Raw genomic sequence first — 24,099 nt, forward strand, 5'->3', positions numbered from 1 at the left:
TTTCTGGTCTGACTCAAAACAAAATATTACATCTGAAAATCACGTTTAGCTTTAGAAACTTTTAATTAACTTTTTTTCCTGACTGATTTGAGTAAAATTGAGTTATGAGTTTGATTTCATTTATGTAAACAGAATAAATATAATGCTGTGTGTCAGTGCCTTTGGTATGTCTTTGGTATGTCACACCTTTAACCTTTAAACTGCTCAGGGCTGTAAACGGCCTTTATGTCAGTAATACGATGAATATTTCTCTTCTCTCTGCTCTTTTATCAGTATCTACGGACATTTTTGAAAAACGGTCCTCCAGGTTACGCTCCCTACTGCGAGGAGAGGTTGAGGAGGACGTTTGTCAACCGCACTCGGATGCAGCCGCCGTCTTGGTTGGAACTGCAGGTGCCAAAAATCTTTCTGCTCTGTGTCGTCAAGTCCAGTGAATCCAGTTTGTCAAGTGTCTCATCTTTTAACTGGAAGCATTTGCAACAGTAAATTGATGGGATTATCAGCGTTTGTTGTTCTGTTTGTGGTTTTTAGGAATTTGCAAAGCATGTAGCTAATGCTGTCACTGTTATCACTGAGTAACAGTTACAAAGCTCACTGTGTGCTGAGGGAGTGTCCAGTTTAGCTAAAATCTGTATTAAATAATAACTGTTTGTTGAAATACATCTATAACTATATAACTGTAATAAATATCAGCATTAAATATTAGAAACTAGAATTAGCTGAAAATAACTGAGAGCTTATTATAATAAATATTTTCATATCATTCCACTGGTTTTCATACTTTGGTTTGAAAACGGAGATGATTTTAAGATAGTTTTTATACTGTTTTTCAGGTGTTTAAAATGTTACATTACATACATGAAGAAACATCTAGAAAGCCTGACGATGTTTTACATCAAATTACCGTAAACTGTAAAACTTTACAAAAAACAGCTAAATGTAGCTAGTTTATTAAAATTCAGTGTTCTTTACTATATTTATTCTCTCTTAAATTCTCATTAAAACATCAACTCGTGTGATCCGGAAGAAGCCATTGGTCCTTCTTTAATTTTAAATTTATTTATCAAAGTTTGGATCAAGAGGACTGTAGCAGCAACCTTCTGACCTTCTTTGTCAGTTTCTGACTCGTGTTTCTCAGGAGGCAGCTCGCTCTTTCTCCTCTTCAGTAACCACAATGAGGCAGACATCAAAAATAAAGGATAAAAGTTTATTTATTCCACACAAAACCAATAATTACAAAACAAAATAACCACAATCAAACATCACAAATTAAAGACCTCAACAAAAAATTTAAATCTGTAATGACTGATCAAAAACTGAAATTAAATTTGAATTTTTATACTTTGTATACTTTTTCATCTCTTCTTTTTGTGGTTTTCTACAGGTTAATTATCTTTAATATCAATAATGGGTTTTTTTTTTACAGGTGGTTGGATGGTAGAGGTTGTAATATTTATATTTTGAAGTGAGCCTATAACACCACAATGCTGCACAGCTGTAGGACATCTTAACTGTTGCCTGTCTGAACATGAGTCTCATTGTTTTTCCCTCCAGGCCACAAAGTCTAAGAAGCCCATCATGCTCCCCGTGACATTCATGGACGGCACCACAAAGACACTCCTCGCAGACTCGGCCACCACAGCCAGCGAGCTGTGCAACGCACTGGCGGACAAAATCAACCTGAAAGATCGCTTTGGCTTCTCGCTGTACATAGCTCTGTTTGACAAGGTAAAACACAGGCTCTACTGACAGCGAGGTTGTAACAGTTAACTATAACTAAGACGTTTGTCAGAAAACGTGCTTTGGTGCTCATCTGGGACGTCTGCACGACATTAGTGTGTATTATGAATTTCCTAAATCTAACACGGAAGACAAACTTAAGTGAAATGATCAAACTAATACTTGGAACCAACTGAAACTAAATTTAAATAAACAATATTTTTTAAAATGAAAACATTTAGTCAGTTTGTTCAGATCTCATGGAGTTATTTAACTGCAAGTATGTGTTCATCAGGTGTCGTCTTTGGGCAGCGGTAACGATCACGTCATGGACGCCATCTCGCAGTGTGAGCAGTACGCAAAGGAGCAGGGCGCCCAGGAGAGGAATGCTCCCTGGAGGCTGTTCTTCAGGAAGGAGATCTTCAGCCCCTGGCACAACCCTGCCGAGGACTACGTTGCCACAAACCTCATTTATCAACAGATCGTCCGGGGGGTGAAATTCGGAGAGTACCGCTGTGAGAGGGTGAGCCTCTGAGCTGTGTGCAACTCTGCATGCTTTGTGTGAAAGAGGGTGAGATACTGATGGATCCATATGGATCCACTGGAGTATGACTGTGTGAATATTACATTAAACCCACTTGAATGGGAGAATGAGTCTTGTAGTAAGAAAGGTTTCTGAGCATTTAAATAGAGTAGAAAAGCACTTTATAAACACCATTATGTAATGTACGGTTGTAACGACAGTAGTATCACCCCCTGGTTTCTGGAATTTGCACTTTAAAGCCTCAAGGTTTGCATTTTGTTATAACAATATAAGACAAGGCCTTGAGTGTATCAGCGAGACAAGACTGAGATGGTCTGGACATGTACAGAGGAGGGATAGTGGATATTGGACAAAGGATGGAGCTGCCAGACTGAAGACAAAGAGGATGGGGGACATGCAGAGGGCTGCCGTGACAGAAGAGCTTGAGCTAGTTTTGCAGCTTTTTGATCTACTCATCCTTCTTTGTTCTTCCAGTTTTATTATCCGATCGTAGGGTCGTCATCCAGTGCCGGATAGGGCACCAGTCTTCTGCAGGGCCAATGCAGAGTAACAGACAACTACTTCGTATTTACAAAATATACAGAATGGAGGGGTAGCTCTAGACTTTTGCACAGTACTGTATATTGATCAGCCCATCTGGTTCTCCTGATATGATCTTATCTACTTGAAAGAAGAGTTGATGGCAGGTTTCAGGTGTTGGGCTTGCTTTCTCCTGACCATTGCTTCACCCTGTGTCTGTCTTGAAGGAGGAGGACTTGGCAGAACTGGCCTCTCAGCAGTACTACGTGGATTACGGCTCCGAGGTCCTCCAGGATCGTCTGCTCAGCCTCATTCCGTCCTACATCCCTGACAGAGAAATCACCTCCACTAAGACTGCAGAGAAGTGGGTTCAGCTCATCATCAGCGCCCATAAAAAGGTACCTTCTGGTCAAGTGATGAAAACCAGTCTTAATTTTGTGCTGTTTTCTGGGAGAATCTAACTAGAGCTCACTGTGCAGGGAGTACAAATGAAAAGGAGGGTAAACACGCAGAAGGTGAAGGAGGATGTGGTGGATTTTGCTCGTTTAAAGTGGCCTTTACTCTTCTCACGCTTCTACGAGGCCTTCAAATTCTCTGGTTGGTAAAACACTGTACCTCTTTCTAAACTGCTAAATGCTTTGTTCCCATCAGTGGTTGTGGATATTTTTTAATGGATGTGACCACATCTGCTCACAGGGCCTAGCCTGCCCAAGAATGACGTTATCGTAGCGGTGAACTGGACAGGCGTTTACTTTGTGGATGAACAGGAGCAGGTCCTTCTCGAGCTCTCTTTCCCAGAGATCATGGCTGTGTCCAGCAGCAGGTATGACAAACAGCCACAAATGCACCAAATGACAGGCAACCAAAATAAAATACAAAGTATATTTGAGTTGTACAAAGTTAATAAGTGAATTAATTGCTGCTGGTTTCTTGGCATTTATATTGACCTTAAAGGTTCTCTACAAACAAACAATCGATTTGTTTGTCTTAACATCAGGAAAATCTTGGTTATTAATGGCATCTTCCCACAACAACTTCTAAATCTGAAGCTGAAGAAATCTGATTATATAGAGTCTATAAGAAAACAGCCTAATGGCTGTCTTGTGTTGCTTTATGACCTCAGAAAAACCTTCCCTGATGAGTTCATGGTCTTAATCGTTGCTTTCACCTCTGGTTGAACAGAGCATGATGTGTATTTTCTAAACATCCCATTTAGATAAAATGGAAGAATAGGTCATAGTATGAATTGGAGTAGGTCTAGCTTGTGATTGACAAGTTGCTAGCCATGTAAGCTATGTAAGCCTGAAGTATAAGAAGGGTTTCTGATTTGTCATATCTGGTTTAAAATGACATTCAAGCATCATCTAAATTAAATCTGTTTTATTTCATCCCAAAACAAGATGTGGAAAATTCAAGGTGTTCAATCAGTTCTGTCATGGGGACTCAAATCACTGAATACTAGCACATGCTAGCAGGCATGCTATATTTTAGCTAACATTAGCCAGAATAAACAGGGTTTGCTCCTCAACCTAGCTAGCTAAATTCAGTTTTGCTAATTCTCAAGCCACACTATTTTGGATGCAACCAAGATAATCAGAGATGGTATCATTCTTTAATACTTCTTTAATACGTTAAAAAAATATTTACATACATAACGTTTAATTTCAAACAAGACTTTCTTCACTTCTGTGCTGATACAAATGATTGTAAGCATTACTTAATAAATATATTTTTATCATTTTAAAGTTTTTAGGGATCTTCTGCTTGTCAGAATTGCATCTTGTCCATATTTTGAACTATCATGGTTAAAGCAAAGTTTAACTTTGCAGAGGGGGTAAACTCCAGGGACAGAGCTTCACTCTGGCCACCATCAAAGGAGACGAGTATACGTTCACCTCCAACAATGCAGAGGACATCCGCGACCTGGTGGTCTCCTTCCTCGAGGGTCTAAGGAAGAGGTCCAAATATGTGGTGGGCCTGCTAGACTGCCTGAACCCACGTGAGATTCACTGATGAATTAGAAATAAAAAGGTGTTTTTAGGAGCAGAATGGTCAATCTGTTTGTCATCTCCCCGGCAGTAGGGGTAGATTCCAACTTCCTGAGTTTTGCTAAAGGAGATCTGATCATCTTGGACGAACATGACGGAGAGCATGTGATGAACTCTGGCTGGGCACACGGCGTCAATGACAGAACCAAACAGAGAGGGGACTTCCCTGCTGACTGTGTCTATGTGCTACCTACTATCACCCGACCACAGTATGATATAGTGGTGAGTGCAGTCAGAAAAATAATCTCTGTCTTCCAGATTCTGCTGGAATGTTGTTTTTTTTTAATCCAGCAGGTTGTTTTTACAGGACAGAACTAGAAGTCTAACCAGTTCTACCAGTGTAAGTGATTTCAGGATGTCCCTGTGCAACAGTGTGTAGATATACCTGGTTATTGTAGCTAAGGCATTTGAATTATCCATGTGTGCAGCAGCAAATTTCTGTCAGGCTTGAAGGTGTCAGGGGCTTCTTTAATGTTTGGTACTTTCTCAATCCATCCATCCATTCTCTTCCACATATCCAATTTAGGGCCCCGGGGGCGCTGGGGCCTCTCCCAGCTGTCTTAGGGCGAGAAGCAAGGTACACAGCCATGCTGCCACTCTGTCGCATGGCTAACACATAGAAACAGGTTGAACCTTGGTGGTTCCTGGATTGTTCCTGAACATCATGACCGGTTTTCTCTCATTTTTGAGGGTGACAGTTTGGGTCTTCTTCTAGAACTTGGCAACATGGTTACATATCCGAATAACTTGGACCTAGAGCAGGGCGATATGACCAAAAGCATTTATCACGATATGCATTAGAAAATTTGCGATAACGACATAACTGACGATATAATTGACACTAGACAAAATACTTTACAACTCCACAACTTTTATTAGTGCAAAAAAACCCAACAATGTATTTTCACTTAAACAAACAGCTGTTTTTTATGTGCATTAAAGTTATATAAAAATTTAACAGTGCAAATGCAAATTCCTTGCTGACAGTTTAACCAAAAGGCATTTCCAGTGGAAATTGGCCGACATATCCTCAGGATAACCATGTATAATATCCACAAAACTTAAAAAGAGGTTATATAGACAATACGGTAATATTATGTTGAAGCACAGTACGTATCACTCCACGAGGCTCTTGCCTACAGTAGCCGTAATGCTCCAACAATCCATCAAGCGGTGCGGCTTCGTAGCTTAGCAAAGTCGTACTAAAACATTTGACAGATTTACGAGCGCCATGTACGACATAAAATCGTTTTGAGGTCAGTAAACACAACCAGAATTCATACATAAGGCACACGGGATTATAAGGGGCACTGTCGACTTTCAGAAAAATCAAAGGATTTATTTTAAGTGTGCCGTATTTTCCAAACAACACGGTAATAACGACGGCCTGCTTGCATACTCTACCAAAAATAGTGCTTTGTTGTGAAGTTGCAGCATTTTTACAAACCAATTCTGGTTCATCCGTTTCATTCAACAATCTGCTTTCGCCCTTCTTATTCTCCGTTGCCGCCATGCTTTTTCCGGCATGTGCGTATGAAAACAAAGGCACTGCACATGCGTGTTTTACCCATATTCTATTGCGATATTTTATTTTCTTATCGTTGCCCAACATGATACCGGTATTACTGTGAACGGTATTATATAGCCCAGCCCTACTTGTACCTACATACAATTATGTGAACTGATGGTTTTGGAAACTGCAGTTGTTCAGGAATGGCTCCAAGAGGCCTTCCCAACTTGTGTAAACCTGAAATTCTCTTGAAGTTACTTGAAGTTTCCTATTGTAAGTATTGGCCAATGCAATGAGTGCTGTCAAACAAATCCTTTAAAATAAAAATGACCATGACGGTTAAACTGTGTAAATGCTGATCTGACCTGTCAACACTCCAGCTTTGCTATTTTTTTTTAAATTAATGTCAACCAAACTGCCAGTCATCTACTAATTAAAATTTACACACAAAAAATCCTCACTGCACATATATTTTCAACACGTGTGAAAACAACCTGATTAAAGCACCATGTGAGCAGCTGCTGTCTCTCCAATTGTTAGCTATTAGCTGTCCACCATTTTTTTTTTAGCAGTTTTTCTCCCAATTAACAAAAAACACAAAAATAAATATATGCTAGTCTCTCTGTGCAGCCAGCTGTGTGTTTAATGGCTGTCTACAAAGTGTCAAACACTAAAATATTACAGAAATATTGAATTTGCACATTGTATTATCATCAAAAGCACATCACTAGTTTTCTGCTTGGTATACTGTAACAGAAAAAAGTGCTTTAACCACACACTAAAAGCAAAAAACTCATGGATTCTGAAAGGAAGGTTTTGACAGAGATGTGGTTGTTGAACTCCAGGTATTGGCTGCTCATTAAAAGGAAAATTAACTTCCCAAAAGAATTTTTTCTTCCTAGAAAATGCTCTGAAATATGTTGATGTACTTTGCTGAATTAACCAGTTGGAAGGGTCAAATGCGAAAAAAATCCAATCTTCCTCCTGTTTTACTGTCTCTCAGGCTCTCGTCACCATGACTCCTGATCAGAGGCGCGAGTCTATCGGTTTGTCCCAGATTAACCTTTCGGACCAAGAGGATAAATCTAAGGCCTACACTCTGGAGGAATTTTCCTACGACTACTTCAGGTAACTAAGTCTAATGTGAGGCTGTTTTAAGTACAAATGATGTTAAAAAAAAATGTGTGAACGTTTCTTCGAACCACTGTTCTTCAGGCCTCCTCCAAAGAGTACTCTGAGCAGGGTGGTGATCTCGAAAGCTCGAGGGAAGGAGCGTCTGTGGAGCTGCACCCGCGAGCCTCTCAAACAGCCTCTATTGAAGAAAGTCCTGGCTCACGACGAGCTCTCCCAGGAGGCCTGCCTTGCCTTCATAGATATCCTTTAGGAGAGGGCGTGATTGATCATATGTTTGGCTTTCTCGTTTGCGTTTTTCCTCTGGTGCTTTTGTTACATCAGAGCAGGTAATTAACTTTCCCAAGGGACCATATGAGAAAGTGGAGGTGTTGTGAAGGGCTCAGTTCAGTTCTGATAAATATTAATTTTGTTTCTTTATAAACTGCTACTGGTAAGAATGGATGTTACAGGCATCCAAGCCTGCAGTTACGCCTGTCGACCAAACCCCCCATGAAAGTTACTCACTGTTGTTTGTGATTTTGATGGGAATCATAAGCTGGTCTTGACTGCTCCATCGCTAGCAAAGGTTTAGCTGTTTTTGTAGCGATTGAAACTGTAATATTTAATCTGCTCTATACAAAGAAAACATGCTTTTTAATGCTGGTAGGTTAGTAATTTTAACATGAGTTTATAGAGATGAACTCTGTTTTTTGGAGCCAGCCAAGTGGCCATCAGAGGAAGTTTGCTGCTTGGTTATTTCCAGTCAGCCATACTGCCTGACCTGTACCAGCCTGTCGTTATGTGAATGGTCCTTAACTGTGTTTGCACCTGTGATGAAGTATATGGGCGACTACCCGTCCAAACGAGTGCGTTCTGTCAACGAGCTCACCGATCAGATATTCGAAGGAGCCCTGAAGGCCGAGCCGCTCAAAGACGAAATCTTCTGCCAGATTCTCAAACAGCTAACAGACAATCACATTAAGTAAGTCCAAGAAAAAAACAGTCTTTTCTTCTATCTCTTCTTCTATAATCAATATTTTAGCTCAGTGTTCACAGTTTAAGCTGTGAGTGTTCACTTTGATCACTCTCAAAGCATCTCTTACATCTGTAACATGCACCTTCCTGGTAACCCCAGCGGTTCTTTCACAGTCTCTGCAGCACCCTTAGAGTCTTTTTTGCCACTTGAAATTCATTAAATTCACACAAGCAAACAAAACTGTATTCATTGTCCACACAGAGACTGGTGTTTAACATTTTCGCCTGCTGTACCGTCACCAGAAACAAAATCCCTGCACACTTATAAATATGCCTGGTAGCAGCAAGAAAATAATGATATAAGCATGATGGAATATGAGCATGCATAGAAAATTTCTGACTTCTAGATGTTTCTCACTAAAGGACACTTTCTTTCCTGTGCCACAAAGCCAAAATCCTGACCCTCAGTTTGTGCACCTTGTCATGGTGTTTGTGTGCAGGTACAGTGAGGAGAAGGGCTGGGAGCTGCTGTGGCTCTGCACTGGTTTGTTTCCTCCCAGTAACATCCTGCTGCCTCACGTCCAGAAGTTTCTGCAAGCCAAGAAACACTATCCTCTGGCTCCAGACTGCATGCAGCGGCTGCAGAAAGCCTTACGGTAACACAAACGCACACAGTTGTTGTTAACGCCTGTTAAAACTTCTTCACTACTGCTTTTTACAGGTTTAAGTCTCACACCACTTTTTTTTTTAGCTCAGTTGAGAAGCACCTGCAAGCAGCCTCTAGTTTCCAGCTAGTTCATACAGCTCAGTTACAGAAACTATAGTGCATATTACCCCAGTGTGTGATTAAATGGTTGCTTTAAATTACAATTTTTACCCCTAGTAATTTTTTTTTATTATATTTTATTCATTATTCATCCTCACTGCCCTTTGTGCTAGAAACGGATCAAGGAAGTACCCTCCTCACCTGGTGGAGGTGGAGGCCATCCAGCACAAGACGACTCAAATCTTCCACAAAGTTTACTTCCCTGACGATTCAGACGAGGTCAGTTACGACTAACATTCAAAAAGTACATTGTTATGTGGTATTTTACAACTGTGCATTTTGTACACTAAGGGGAAAAAACTGTAATTTGAGACGTGCCACCTCTTTAAATAAACAGTGAACTTGCATCGTTCACATTTTTCTGCACATGTACTAAATATTCTGCTTATAGCTTGACTTTGGTTTATGTTTGTGTTCACAGGTGTTTGAGGTGGAGTCGAGCACGAAAGCCAAAGACTTCTGCCACAACATCTCCGGACGTCTGATGCTCAAATCCTCCGAGGGCTTCAGTCTCTTCGTCAAGATCACTGACAAGGTGACGCCTTCATCCGCAGCCCGATCGTACAAACGTATTCACTACAAGCTCAGCTCAGGGGCAGCAAATGGACAGATTAGACAAAAAAAGCCATAGTTTTCTATGCTGATGACTTTTCTTTTCCTGTTGTGCTGTTTGTAGTTGTTGCTCTCTCTGCTGTCATATTTCTGGTAGACCTTTGGTTCTCTACCAAGAATTTGTTGTTTCAGATTCATAAAAAGTAACATTTTTAGTCATTTTTCATTAATTTGGAGTCAGTTTGTTTTTATGTTGCATCCTATTTTCACTGGTTTGACCCTCTTCCTGTTTTGTGGTAATTGTGAGTCTTCTCTTGGTTGTTTTGGGTCTCGTTGCAGATGTTTGATTTGTGTGTTATTTTGTATTTGTTAATCATTCTTTTTGTGTGTTTGTAGTCATGTTATTTACTTATTCAGTGGTTCTGGATTTTTAAGTTCTTCTACCACCTCTCTGTAATCAGTTAATTGATTTCTTGTTAGTCCGTGACTTCCTGGTTCCTTTTGTGTTTATATTTTGTTTTTTGTTTGCATGATAAGTTTTCATCTTCAGTGGTGTGGATTTGTTTCTGGAAATCATTCTGAGGTGGTTTTCAGTCTGAGGTCATTTTGCTTTTCTCTCACTGGTTTTGCAGCTCTCAGTACTCGTTTGTTCTTTGGGTGGGGGGTATTCATAGGTTGTCCTTTACTGCTCAGTTTGCTTGTAATTATTTTTATTTAACTTATTTTTTTTTGCTTTACTTTCATCTGTACAGACTTTGCCTGTACGTGTGATTAGTTTACATGTAGTCGTAACTTTTTACTTTGAATAATAGCTTTATTTTTGAGGAAAAAGGGATCATGCCTACCATTGAAGCCATTCAACATGGATCTTCTTTACACAATTAAATCCTTCACTTACTTCCAGGTCATCAGCGTGCCTGACGGCGACTTCTTCTTTGACTTTGTGAGGCACCTGACTGACTGGATCAAGAAAGCCAGACATGTAAAAGATGGTAAAGCCCATCAGATCAGATTCAGATTGAAGCTCAGATTATCTTTGATCTTCTCGCTGATTCTTCTTTCTTTACCAGTTTGTCTTTTCACCTTTGTGCTGTGTGCAGGTGTAGTGCCTTCTCTGACCTACCAGGTGTTCTTCATGAAGAAGCTGTGGACTAATACACTTCCTGGAAAGGACTCCATGGCTGATTCCATCTTCCACTACTACCAGGTTAGTCCCTCTGCAGTATCAGTATATCTGGTTACTCTTACTTGATTAAATGTTGAGATAAAACATTTTAAACTTGCCTGATGTAGAATGGATGGTGTAGACTAAACTCTGAATCATGCTCTCTGTCTCTATCTTCCCTCCAGCTGTGCAAAGCTTCAAAAAAGAAAATCTGTGTGTGGTATCGGTTTCTTACCAGCTGTTGTCTTTTTCTGCAGGAGCTGCCGAAGTATCTGCGTGGCTACCACAAGTGCTCAAAGGAGGAGGTGCACCAGCTGGCAGCGCTGATCTACAGGGTGAAGTTTGAGGAGGATAAATCCCACTTCCACAATATTTCCAAGATCCTGAAGGAGCTCGTCCCCCAGGACCAGATCAGACATTTGTCGCCCGACGACTGGAAGCGGGTGAGCACGCGCAGATTTAAAAATGGTAAAAAACTGAATGTCTGGATGCAGGAATGGCCTCAGGCTAATGATGACTATGTTCAAAAATAATTTCCTCTTCAGTTTGTTGCCACAGATGCAGAATTCAAAACATCAGATTTGGATTTAATCCTCGGGTGTTCATTCATTCATAACCTTTCCTCGGTGATCACAGTTCTTTCTCTAGTTACATATTTAAGATGTTTTCATGCTTTCGTTCAAAAATCCAGAAATAAGGTCTGGCGATTGGTGCTTTTTGGCTCCTATGCTAGGCAGTTAAAGTTTTAACCAACAAGTAAAAAACACTAAAGTTACATTGAACTTGTCGTGGAAATCTAGTGAGACAAAAACTTTTAATCGCACATTAAAACTTCTAGGTGACTCAGATGTTTTATGCAGGAGCTTTTATTGCAAAAGAGCCGACCTCGTGTGTTTTTATAGGATCCTTTGAAGCACCGGATTCAGAAAAATGTTATTTTTAGAGGCCTGAAAAAGGAGTCTCGGCCTGAGCCATGCTGCTAAATACACGTTCCTTAATCAGTCGTAGGTACTTAAGTTTCAAATGAGTTAAAATGATCTATCAAACTGAAACAAACTAAAAGTTGTGTGCTGATTGTACTGATTAAAAAGAACTCGAGACAATCACCAGGCGATATGCAGAGATTTAAATCTGTAGCAGCACGTCAGCTTGTCTCTCTGACGTCATCCCAAACCCCAAAAAGAGGCTTTATTGTTTTCAGAGCTCTCTGGGAGTTCGAAAACATTAAAATCCAAAACATATCCCACAGCTGCTTGCTACGTTTACAGGTAATCACTTACAAGTCTGTGTGCAAAAAGAGTGAATGAGTGTTTCATCTTCCTGTTGTTTTGTGTCTCAGTCGATCGTGTCACTGTTCAACAAGCACTCAGGGAAGACTCGGGAAGAAGCCAAACTCTCCTTCCTCAAAATCATTTACAAGTGGCCCACGTTTGGTTCGGCCTTCTTCGAAGTCAAGGTAAAGACGCTAGAGACTCGTTAGTTTATGAAAGCTTGGAACGTCTGCATTCACTGTTTCCTGCTCTATTTTATCTACTTTCACTTTTAAAAAAGCTGCACAACACTGGGACAAACTTTGCATTTTTGGTTTTTCTGTTTTGCTTTTTCTGCAGCAAACAACTGATCCTAATTACCCAGAAACCCTCCTGATAGCAATCAACAAACATGGAGTCAGTCTGATTGATCCCAAGTCTAAGGTGGAACACGTTTATCTTTGATATTTTAATCGATCTGTATTGATAGAGCGCTTTGCTACTCTGTTCCCTCCCCTCACTCCCAACTGGTCACAGCAGATAGATGCACCTCCCTGAGCCTGTTTTCCTCCAGAGGTTTCTTCCTGTTAAAACAGAGGTTTTCCTTCCCACTGTTACCAAGTCCTTGCTCATAGGGGCTTTTCTGATTGTTGGTGCCTTTTTCTATTACTGTAGTTTCTCTCTGTATTATTGTATTGTATTTACCTTACAATATAAAGCACGTTGAGGCAGCTGTTCCTTTGAATTAAATATCTGAGCACTCAAAGCACTTTTTTTTCGCAATTAGTTTTTGATTTAAACCTGCAAATATTTGTTTGTATGTGAAGTTTAGCACTGCATTATTCTCTTATCCGGCTTATCAAAATTTCCTGTAGGACATCCTCATCACTCACCCTTTCACCAAGATCTCCAACTGGAGCAGCGGCAACTCGTACTTTCACATCACCATTGGAAACCTGGTGCGAGGCAGCAAGCTGCTGTGTGAAACGTCCCTGGTGAGCTCTTAAGTTTTTGTAACATGAAACAAAGAGTGTGAGCATTTAGCTTTCCAAACAAAGCTGCTTTTAATGTGATTATGCACAGCCTGAGCAGTGAAAGCAGCGTGCCAGCAGATTTAATTGTCAGTCTTTTCTGTAGACTCTCTCGTTTATCACGTGTTCCACCAACAAGATTACACGCTCTGCAGGAAGCAAAATCTTTGCGTTCACATTTGAATCAGTCATTTATTTCATGTGTAATCAAGTTTTTTTTGAGTGTGGTGTCTGAAACGATTTTGCATGGTTACCTGTGCTCTCTTTTTAACTTCAAACTTGATTACAGCTCAGAGAAAAGGGGTGAAGTAACAGTTCTAACGTCACAGGAAAACTTATGAGAAAATCAAATCAGTGATCTTGTGTGAATAATAATAGATCCTTATACAGTGAAAAGAGCCGCACATCCCACAAAGCAATCATTAATGTATTCTCATCCATCAGGGCTACAAAATGGACGACCTCCTGACCTCTTACATCAGCCAGATGCTGACGACGATGACCAAACAGCGAACGTCCCGGGGCAACAGCAAGTGAGCAGAAGGCTGGAAAGTCATTGATCCCATTTGATCGAAGCTGGACACAAACACCCACACGGCAGAATGTAAAAAACGCGCTAATGGCTGACTGTGACGCTCTAATGTTTTCACACTATAACATCGGTCCTGTCTTAAAACTCACCCGCTGCCTTTAAATGACTTTTTCCTGAAGCTGGACTTTGTGTAATTGCAGTGATTAGCAGTGACGTTTATTCTCTGTGCTGTAAAGTGTGACACGTTCAACTTTCAATGAAACCACTTTTCACATGTCTTGACTGAAGTGTGCAAAAAGATTTTTATACTATTAACATCTGCACTGAAACAGCTGGGCCTGTATTTATAAAGTGTCACTAAGTAGGAACTTGGTCCTACATAGGCTGAAAGTGATGAATGCAACTGTTCTTGTTTGACTGTGTTAGGGGAGCACAGTTAAATGTCTTGTTTGGCGTCATCGATGAACCGATCCTTAAAACACTACATTAAAAATCTGGAGCCAGTCATTTTTAGTGTTTCTGTTAGAAAAGAAATAGCAGTTAGATCATTTTCTGTCCTATTAATCTCCATCTTAACATGCCGGTTTCAAATCTGAAGAAGCATCCTGGTCACTTTTCCATAAAGTCTCTAAGAAATCTTGCTATGTTGGACCTGGTGATATTTACGCAGAGAGGTATGCACGAGATTTATGCGTGCACACTTCTTGTGTCAAATCAACAGTTTTTATTTTTCAGATCTTTGAATTGCTTCTACTTTATAGATCATATTCTTGATTATAATTCATTAAGAATATAAAATGGCATAAAAGTTCAACTAGAATCCTAAAGGCATGAACAAACTCCCATTTATACAATTTAGACTCATTCTTTAGAAACTGATCTAAGGAGCTTGGAAAGAAAAGCATCTGGACTTTAAGTTTCTCCAGATGCTTTTCTTTCCAAGCTCCTCAAACTACAATGACCTGGATGACTGAGAACCTTCACAGACATTTAAAAAATGATCCAATATAAGAAAATTTCCCAGTCTCACCGTCTGTTTTCCATTGAAAAATTCAAGGATCGTAATATACTTCCTAAATTCACTTCAGTTCATTTAGATAAACAACTCTCACCTCAAATCGCTTTATATTGTAAGGTACAGACCCTTCAATAATACTACAATAATGATATTTCTCACAGAAAAACTGCCAAATTTTACCTCTGCATCTCTAGTTTGGTCATGACAATATTTTTCTGATGACGTTAGGGGCGTTTCCAAACCTTTTCTGAGCAGAATTTTCTCTGGAGCTACTTTTTTTATCTGCATATTCAAAATTTGAAAAGGTGTTCCGCCTCAGAGCGTCTGTGTTGGCTCAAAAGAAAATGCCACTAACCTCATCACAAAAATATGTTTTTAGGCAGACTAATAACATTAGAAATCTGATATTTACACAACTCACAAGTTTGTAGACTTAATACTTGCCAGGTCTCTCTCGGAAATGAGATTTTTAATCTCAATGAGATTTTTTTTAGATAAATAAAGGACTAATAAATATCAATGATGACTCTACTTGAACCTTTGGAACCCCACCGGACTGACTGCAGGTCAAGTCAAAATGATGCTGCATTATTTTTGAATTAATGGATTAATTTGTGCCGTTATTGTACCCAAATCTTTATAATCCCAAGAGATTCTGTGATGCTTCATTCATCCCTGACTTTTAACTATGGCTATCTGAAGCAACATCTCCCCTTAACATTAGTCGTCTGGTTCTTTTTGTTTATTTAACTTGTAGGTAGTGTTCTTATTTATGCTTACAGTTGTCCCAAGGTTATTAAATCAACGTTATGACATTTAAAAAAAAAAAAATTGTACATTTCAGATGTGTTCCTTTTTTCTTCTTCTTTGATTTGATCGATTTGTTACACTTTGCCAATTTTCACAGTCAACCTCAACCACATCAGGAACAATCTCCAAACCTGTGAACACTATCTGGACTTGAACATAGCACTGATGTGGAGGAAATACGAGTAATGTTGCTTTTACTTCATCGTTAGCATCCCATGTGTGTGCCACAAAGTTCAAGCACTCTTTGTATCCAGTAGGGATTTTTTTCAGTGTCTCCATGTGTACTGTAGCTGGTAAATGATTCGTATTTGTCTCTTCCTTTTTTAATATATGAATTTAGTATTAATTTGTAAATCATAACAGAGTTATGTTTGTTCTGGATGATGTTTATGAAGCAGAAATTATTTCATCCATATGACCACATATCTTATGTTGTAGAAATAATAAATAACATTTTCCAAAGAGTCCTGTGTGGTTGCAACATGAGATTTTAGATGCCAGAGAATTTTTCCTGCATGATCAAAGACATGCAAGTACCAGCTGTAAATTAACTTTCATTCTGATATTTACTTGTAAGCTATATCCTTACAATCATGTATAAATTGCAACATTTTAATTAAAAGTAATCTCTTACAAATACAAATAGGTATACTCAAAGATTGAGCTTTTTACAGAAAGCTATTTGAATGCAAAAATGATCTTATTTGTGATGTTTAATTTAAAAATGTGTGCATACATTATCAGTATTTATTCAGGTTCTAACATACACATTTTAAATAATCAAATGTGTTAAAATGGTTGTTTGTGAAATGTAACAGGCAATTATAAGCACTCAAAATCATACCATACACCTGTGACACTTCTGAAACAAAATTTTCTCCATAATATTTTAGCGCTTCTTAACAATGTATATTCTACTCAGTTAATGCTCATTACCTGTAAATTAGTTAAGTGCAAGTTTTTATAATGTGGTCCTATTTGGCTCATTTTCAGCTCCACAGTTTAGTTGTTGTTGTAGTTACTCTGTTAAAACATCTCATATGCCGTTTTAGCTTCATCCCATTTAAGCCAACTGTCTTCTGACTGGCTTCCTAAGACAAACAGAAGGTTTGAACAGCAGGTGGGCTTACCTTTTGTGTCCTAGAATCTAGATAACCAAATTAGTATCGATGATTGTTTCTGCCACTGAAAAAAAGTTAGCATGTTGAGCTAACCGCTCTGGAGTCTGAGCTTTTGGCTTACATTACTAGCGCGCCTGATTATTTGACACTGTTTAATACAGCTCAATATAAAGAGTTTCTCATTAATTTAAATAGAGGAATATAAAATCAGGTTGACTAAAACGGCCCCTGTGGGAAAGGTTTAACAAGTGCCATCTAATAAGACACTGGATTTTTGTTAGCTTTAGCCAGAGCCAGGCTAGCTGTTCCCTTGTGTTTCCAGTTATTGTGCTAAGCTAAACTAAGCTGCTAGCTGTTGCTAATCATTTTAAGTCTAACGTAAAACTAGAAAGCGAAAATTTCTGAAGAAATTTTAAGTGTGCCTATGCCACCGCTAATCAGTATAGTTTGCCATTCAAACGGCTACAGAGAGCAAAACTCAGCAGAGCAGCCATTCTCCACCATGAACTATGGTAAAACCAAACACCGCTCGCGCCTCACAGATGACAGCTTACAGTTTTGTGTAAAGATGAGGTGACTTCGTACAGCCCCAATTTGTAGACGCTGTGCGCAGAGGTTCATAAGCAGACCCGACAATGTTTGCATGAACACACTTTGAAGCATTACGTTATGGACCACTTTTCACACATAGTTGCTGTACCCACACAGCCGGCTGTAGCTTTTCATCTCATAGCCCAGACTTTACACCTGAGAGGCGTGATTGCAGATGCCGCTGAGGTGGGTCCACCTCCCCTGCAGCGGCACTGCAGACCACGCCCTGCCACACACATCAAACACGTAAAATAAATATTTATGCACTTTTCATTCACTTTTTGTTTTTTGTTATTTTTACACAGTGTTCTGAATGATTAACAATGGTCTACAGCCAATCTTGTGTATTATTATACAAACTTTGGTTGTAAGATTCAGATAACTATTTAATAAAAGCTAAATATTTTATATGAGAGTAAGAAAGAAAAGTATATCTTTGTCTCATACTCTCATCAGACAATACATGAACCTCTCAATAAACAAAATATATGCTCGGCTTAAATGACAAACCGCTATTTTACACAGTGGAACACTTATTTTTAAACAAAACCAATGCAGTTCGCCACTGACAGTGCTTACCTTTGCACATCACAGTAAACACTGAACCAAGATGGCGCCCACGCGAACGAGAAATCTGAACTACGGTGTCCTGCAGAGGACAAATGGTCAAAATTGCTAAAATTTACAACATATATGCAGCTCAACAGCGACACCTTGTGACTTATTCCAGTCACTACCTTACATATACATAACGTCTTACCTGACATTCAGTTCACCGGACACTCACACTGAATCACCAGCCCATATAAATGAAAAATAAGTCCAGCAGCCAACCAAGAGTCATCACGAAAGACTAGGGGTGACACGACAGCGTGAGCGGGCCTGGGTGTCAGCCAGCCCAGCCTGGGTGTCAGCCAGCCCGACCTGGGTGGCAGCCAAGCCGCGCTAGCCAGCTAGCCGGCTAGCTGCCATGCGGCGGTGAAACGTGAGCGTGAGCCGGCCTGGGTATCAGTCAGCCCGGCCTAGGTGTCAGCCAAGCCGCCCTAGCCAGCTAGCTGCCATGCGGCGCTAGCAGTAACATCGTGAGAGATATGGGACTTCTTGATAAAATATGGGACTTCTTGATAAAACGAGCAGATATTTGAAGTTTACACCCCTACATTCTCGCCTGAAAATAGGGGAGGCTGTCATAAAGTTCAAAATCAGTAACTTAGCGCGCACAGCTGTATAGAAACTCCGTCGTGCTAGCTAGCACGCAGTACAGTTATTGTAACTGTCAGCACAACGAAAATAAACTACACCTAAACTCGGTTTATATCTGACCCAAATAGAGTGCAGTTAATAACGTCTTACCTGAAATTCAGTTCACCAGCCGCCTGCTTCTCCTGCATTGGGTTTCCCTTATCCACGATTGAGCTCCGCGTTAGCCACCACCGGTCGATCGGTGTTTCTTTCCCGCATACGAGGGGAAGAGACATATACTGGTGGCTAACGCGGAGCTAGCTAGCCACCGGTATATGAACAACTCAGTTATTTTTTCCACATCGACCAGCATCATCGGCCCATATAAACGAAAAATAAGTCCAGCTAAGACAAAGACTGTTTGCGGAGCGATCGGGGGTGAAAGGAGTTAGAGACGCCTCACTGAAAGCCAAGCCTGGGTGCTTTTGAGCGAAGCGGCGCTAGCTAGCCGAGCTAGCTAGCCGGCTGGCCAAACTAGCTAGCCGGCTAGCAGCAACATCGTGAGAAATCTGTTGCTAATATGGGATGTTTTGACAAAACGAGCAGATATTTGACGTTTACACACCTACATTCTCACCTGAAAACCGGTCGATCGGCAGCCGCCTCACATGTTTCTTTCCCCACATATGAGGGGAAAGAGACACATACCGGTGGCTAGCTAGCTCCGCGTTAGCCACCACCAAACAACTCAGTTAGTTTTTCCTCATCGACCAGCATCATCGGCCCATATAAACGAAAAATAAGTCCAGTGTGAAACAGTCGCTTGGCGAGCGATCGGGTGGTTTAGCGAGTGTCAGCCTCTTAAGTTTAAGACAAGCCCGGCTGCTTTTTAAGCGACGCGGCGCTAGCTACCCAGCTAGCGTCAGTACACAGGAACTACTTCCGGTAGTTATACAAAATAAAAGCGTCCACAGGGACACAGCGGCCGCCTCGCATTACTCCCGACATACCACTAGAGTGAGCCAGCACACCACAAATGAAGTTTTCTTGTTCTCCATTCATTTCAATGGGAAAAACCTTGCATTAAAATATTCATATTTAAAAAACTATAGAAGTAATAAACACCAAAAGTCATAGCAACTCATTCCAGCTCCAGCCGCACACAATGATATATCATATGTGAACCTTGTCTCAAAACTGTGGGGGGAGTTAAGGTCCAAAATTTCAGGCGGAAAAAGAATAATAATAATAACTAGAAAGCGAAAATTTCTGAAGAAATTTTAAGTGTGCCTATGCCGCCGCTAATCAGTATAGTTTGCCATTCAAACAGCTACAGAGAGCAAAACTCAGCAGAGCAGCCATTCTCCACCATGAACTATGGTAAAACCAAACACCGCTCGCGCCTCACAGATGACAGCTTACAGTTTTGTGTAAAGATGAGGTGACTTCGTACAGCCCCAATTTGTAGACGCTGTGCGCAGAGGTTCATAAGCAGACCCAACAATGTTTGCATGAACACACTTTGAAGCATTACGTTATGGACCACTTTTCACACATAGTTGCTGTACCCACACAGCCGGCTGTAGCTTTTCATCTCACAGCCCGACACATACACAAAAAAAAAAAAAAAAAAAAAAAGCAGAGAGAGCACAGACTTTACACCTGAGAGGCGTGATTGCAGATGCCGCTGAGGTGGGTCCACCTCCCCTGCAGCGGCACTGCAGACCACGCCCTGCCACACACATCAAACACCTAAAATAAATATTTATGCACTTTTCATTCACTTTTTGTTTTTTGTTATTTTTACACAGTGTTCTGAATGATTAACAATGGTCTACAGCCAATCTTGTGTATTATTATACAAACTTTGGTTGTAAGATTCAGATAACTATTTAATAAAAGCTAAATATTTTATATGAGAGTAAGAAAGAAAAGTATATCTTTGTCTCATACTCTCATCAGACAATACATGAACCTCTCAATAAACAAAATATATGCTCGGCTTAAATGACAAACCGCTATTTTACACAGTGGAACACTTATTTTTAAACAAAACCAATGCAGTTCGCCACTGACAGTGCTTACCTTTGCACATCACAGTAAACACTGAACCAAGATGGCGCCCACGCGAACGAGAAATCTGAACTACGGTGTCCTGCAGAGGACAAATGGTCAAAATTGCTAAAATTTACAACATATATACAGCTCAACAGCGACACCTTGTGACTTATTCCAGTCACTACCTTACATATACATAACGTCTTACCTGACATTCAGTTCACCGGACACTCATACTGAATCACCAGCCCATATAAATGAAAAATAAGTCCAGCAGCCAACCAAGAGTCATCACGAAAGACTAGGGGTGACACGACAGCGTGAGCGGGCCTGGGTGTCAGCCAGCCCAGCCTGGGTGTCAGCCAGCCCGACCTGGGTGGCAGCCAAGCCGCGCTAGCCAGCTAGCCGGCTAGCTGCCATGCGGCGGTGAAACGAGAGCGTGAGCCGGCCTGGGTATCAGTCAGCCCGGCCTGGGTGTCAGCCAAGCCGCCCTAGCCAGCTAGCCGACTAGCTGCCATGCGGCGCTAGCAGTAACATCGTGAGAGATATGGGACTTCTTGATAAAATATGGGACTTCTTGATAAAACGAGCAGATATTTTAAGTTTACACCCCTACATTATCGCCTGAAAATAGGGGAGGCTGTCATAAAGTTCAACATCAGTAACTTAGCGCGCACAGCTGTATAGAAACTCCGTGGTGCTAGCTAGCACGCAGTACAGTTATTGTAACTGTCAGCACAACGAAAATAAACTACACCTAAACTCGGTTTATATCTGACCCAAATAGAGTGCAGTTAATAACGTCTTACCTGAAATTCAGTTCACCAGCCGCCTGCTTCTCCTGCATTGGGTTCCCCTTATCCACGATTGAGCTCCGCGTTAGCCACCACCGGTCGATCGGTGTTTCTTTCCCCGCATACGAGGGGAAGAGACATATACCGGTGGCTAACGCGGAGCTAGCTAGCCACCGGTATATGAACAACTCAGTTATTTTTTCCACATCGACCAGCATCATCGGCCCATATAAACGAAAAATAAGTCCAGCTAAGACAAAGACTGTTTGCGGAGCGATCGGGGGTGAAAGGAGTTAGAGACGCCTCACTGAAAGCCAAGCCTGGGTGCTTTTGAGCGAAGCGGCGCTAGCTAGCCGAGCTAGCTAGCCGGCTAGCCGGCCGGCCAAACTAGCTAGCCGGCTAGCAGCAACATCGTGAGAAATCTGTTGCTAATATGGGATGTTTTGACAAAACGAGCAGATATTTGACGTTTACACACCTACATTCTCACCTGAAAACCGGTCGATCGGCGGCCGCCTCACATGTTTCTTTCCCCACATATGAGGGGAAAGAGACACATACCGGTGGCTAGCTAGCTCCGCGTTAGCCACCACCAAACAACTCAGTTAGTTTTTCCTCATCGACCAGCATCATCGGCCCATATAAACGAAAAATAAGTCCAGTGTGAAACAGTCGCTTGGCGAGCGATCGGGTGGTTTAGCGAGTGTCAGCCTCTTAAGTTTAAGACAAGCCCGGCTGCTTTTTAAGCGACGCGGCGCTAGCTACCCAGCTAGCGTCAGTACATAGGAACTACTTCCGGTAGTTATACAAAATAAAAGCGTCCACAGGGACACAGCGGCCGCCTCGCATTACTCCCGACATACCACTAGAGTGAGCCAGCACACCACAAATGAAGATTTCTTGTTCTCCATTCATTTCAATGGGAAAAAACTTGCATTAAAATATTCATATTTAAAAAACTATAGAAGTAATAAACACCAAAAGTCATAGCAACTCATTCCAGCTCCAGCCGCACACAATGATATATCATATGTGAACCTTGTCTCAAAACTGTGGGGGGAGTTAAGGTCCAAAATTTCAGGCGGAAAAAGAATAATAATAATAATAATAATAATAAATCCGAGCAATAGTAATAAGTGTGCCTTCGCATAGGCACACTTAATAATAATAACTAGAAAGCGAAAATTTCTGAAGAAATTTTAAGTGTGCCTATGCCGCCGCTAATCAGTATAGTTTGCCATTCAAACGGCTACAGAGAGCAAAACTCAGCAGAGCAGCCATTCTCCACCATGAACTATGGTAAAACCAAACACCGCTCGCGCCTCACAGATGACAGCTTACAGTTTTGTGTAAAGATGAGGTGACTTCGTACAGCCCCAATTTGTAGACGCTGTGCGCAGAGGTTCATAAGCAGACCCGACAATGTTTGCATGAACACACTTTGAAGCATTACGTTATGGACCACTTTTCACACATAGTTGCTGTACCCACACAGCCGGCTGTAGGTTTTCATCTCACAGCCCGACACATACAAAAAAAAAAAAAAAAAAAAAAAAAAAAAAAAAAGCAGAGAGAGCACAGACTTTACACCTGAGAGGCGTGATTGCAGATATCGCTGAGGTGGGTCCACCTCCCCTGCAGCGGCACTGCAGACCACGCCCTGCCACACACATCAAACACGTAAAATAAATATTTATGCACTTTTCATTCACTTTTTGTTTTTTGTTATTTTTACACAGTGTTCTGAATGATTAACAATGGTCTACAGCCAATCTTGTGTATTATTATGCAAACTTTGGTTGTAAGATTCAGATAACTATTTAATAAAAGCTAAATATTTTATATGAGAGTAAGAAAGAAAAGTATATCTTTGTCTCATACTCTCATCAGACAATACATGAACCTCTCAATAAACAAAATATATGCTCGGCTTAAATGACAAACCGCTATTTTACACAGTGGAACACTTATTTTTAAACAAAACCAATGCAGTTCGCCACTGACAGTGCTTACCTTTGCACATCACAGTAAACACTGAACCAAGATGGCGCCCACGCGAACGAGAAAACTGAACTACGGTGTCCTGCAGAGGACAAATGGTCAAAATTGCTAAAATTTACAACATATATGCAGCTCAACAGCGACACCTTGTGACTTATTCCAGTCACTACCTTAAATATACATAACGTCTTACCTGACATTCAGTTCACCGGACACTCATACCGAATCACCAGCCCATATAAATGAAAAATAAGTCCAGCAGTCAACCAAGAGTCATCATGAAAGACTAGGGGTGACACGACAGCGTGAGCGGGCCTGGGTGTCAGCCAGCCCAGCCTGGGTGTCAGCCAGCCCGACCTGGGTGGCAGCCAAGCCGCGCTAGCCAGCTAGCCGGCTAGCTGCCATGCGGCGGTGAAACGAGAGTGTGAGCCGGCCTGGGTATCAGTCAGCCCGGCCTGGGTGTCAGCCAAGCCGCCCTAGCCAGCTAGCCGACTAGCTGCCATGCGGCGCTAGCAGTAACATCGTGAGAGATATGGGACTTCTTGATAAAATATGGGACTTCTTGATAAAACGAGCAGATATTTGACGTTTACACACCTACATTCTCACCTGAAAACCGGTCGATCGGCGGCCGCCTCGCATGTTTCTTTCCCCACATATGAGGGGAAAGAGACACATACCGGTGGCTAGCTAGCTCCGCGTTAGCCACCACCAAACAACTCAGTTAGTTTTTCCTCATC

General features: G+C 41.1%; 1 protein-coding gene and 1 long non-coding RNA gene across 3 annotated transcripts in view; one reads left to right on the forward strand and one right to left on the reverse strand.

Moving 5' to 3' along the window:
• Positions 1–14,689, forward strand: part of myo7ab (myosin VIIAb) — a 49,938-nt gene extending 35,249 nt beyond the window's left edge. For both annotated transcript variants that reach the window (XM_026182793.1, XM_026182794.1), the window contains 21 exons: positions 274–393; positions 1,555–1,728; positions 2,015–2,242; positions 3,010–3,180; positions 3,262–3,379; positions 3,479–3,605; positions 4,612–4,781; positions 4,862–5,052; positions 7,344–7,468; positions 7,556–7,713; positions 8,282–8,435; positions 8,929–9,084; positions 9,368–9,473; positions 9,676–9,789; positions 10,711–10,798; positions 10,907–11,013; positions 11,229–11,414; positions 12,311–12,427; positions 12,582–12,665; positions 13,097–13,216; positions 13,697–14,689. In XM_026182793.1, the coding sequence (XP_026038578.1) occupies positions 274–393; positions 1,555–1,728; positions 2,015–2,242; positions 3,010–3,180; positions 3,262–3,379; positions 3,479–3,605; positions 4,612–4,781; positions 4,862–5,052; positions 7,344–7,468; positions 7,556–7,713; positions 8,282–8,435; positions 8,929–9,084; positions 9,368–9,473; positions 9,676–9,789; positions 10,711–10,798; positions 10,907–11,013; positions 11,229–11,414; positions 12,311–12,427; positions 12,582–12,665; positions 13,097–13,216; positions 13,697–13,789 (2,907 nt within the window). In that variant the 3' untranslated portion in view covers positions 13,790–14,689. The remainder of the gene's footprint in view (positions 1–273; positions 394–1,554; positions 1,729–2,014; positions 2,243–3,009; positions 3,181–3,261; positions 3,380–3,478; positions 3,606–4,611; positions 4,782–4,861; positions 5,053–7,343; positions 7,469–7,555; positions 7,714–8,281; positions 8,436–8,928; positions 9,085–9,367; positions 9,474–9,675; positions 9,790–10,710; positions 10,799–10,906; positions 11,014–11,228; positions 11,415–12,310; positions 12,428–12,581; positions 12,666–13,096; positions 13,217–13,696) is intronic.
• LOC113030982 (uncharacterized) lies at positions 4,732–19,032 on the reverse strand. The gene is made up of 3 exons (XR_003273670.1): positions 18,678–19,032; positions 5,216–5,583; positions 4,732–4,791 (listed from the first exon to the last, which is right to left on the reverse strand). It is a non-coding gene; the product is annotated as an uncharacterized LOC113030982 (long non-coding RNA).
• Between the last annotated feature and the right edge of the window lie 5,067 nt (positions 19,033–24,099).

This window comes from Astatotilapia calliptera, chromosome 10 (genome assembly GCF_900246225.1).
Source record: "Astatotilapia calliptera chromosome 10, fAstCal1.2, whole genome shotgun sequence".
NCBI classification, from domain to species: Eukaryota; Metazoa; Chordata; class Actinopteri; order Cichliformes; family Cichlidae; genus Astatotilapia; species Astatotilapia calliptera.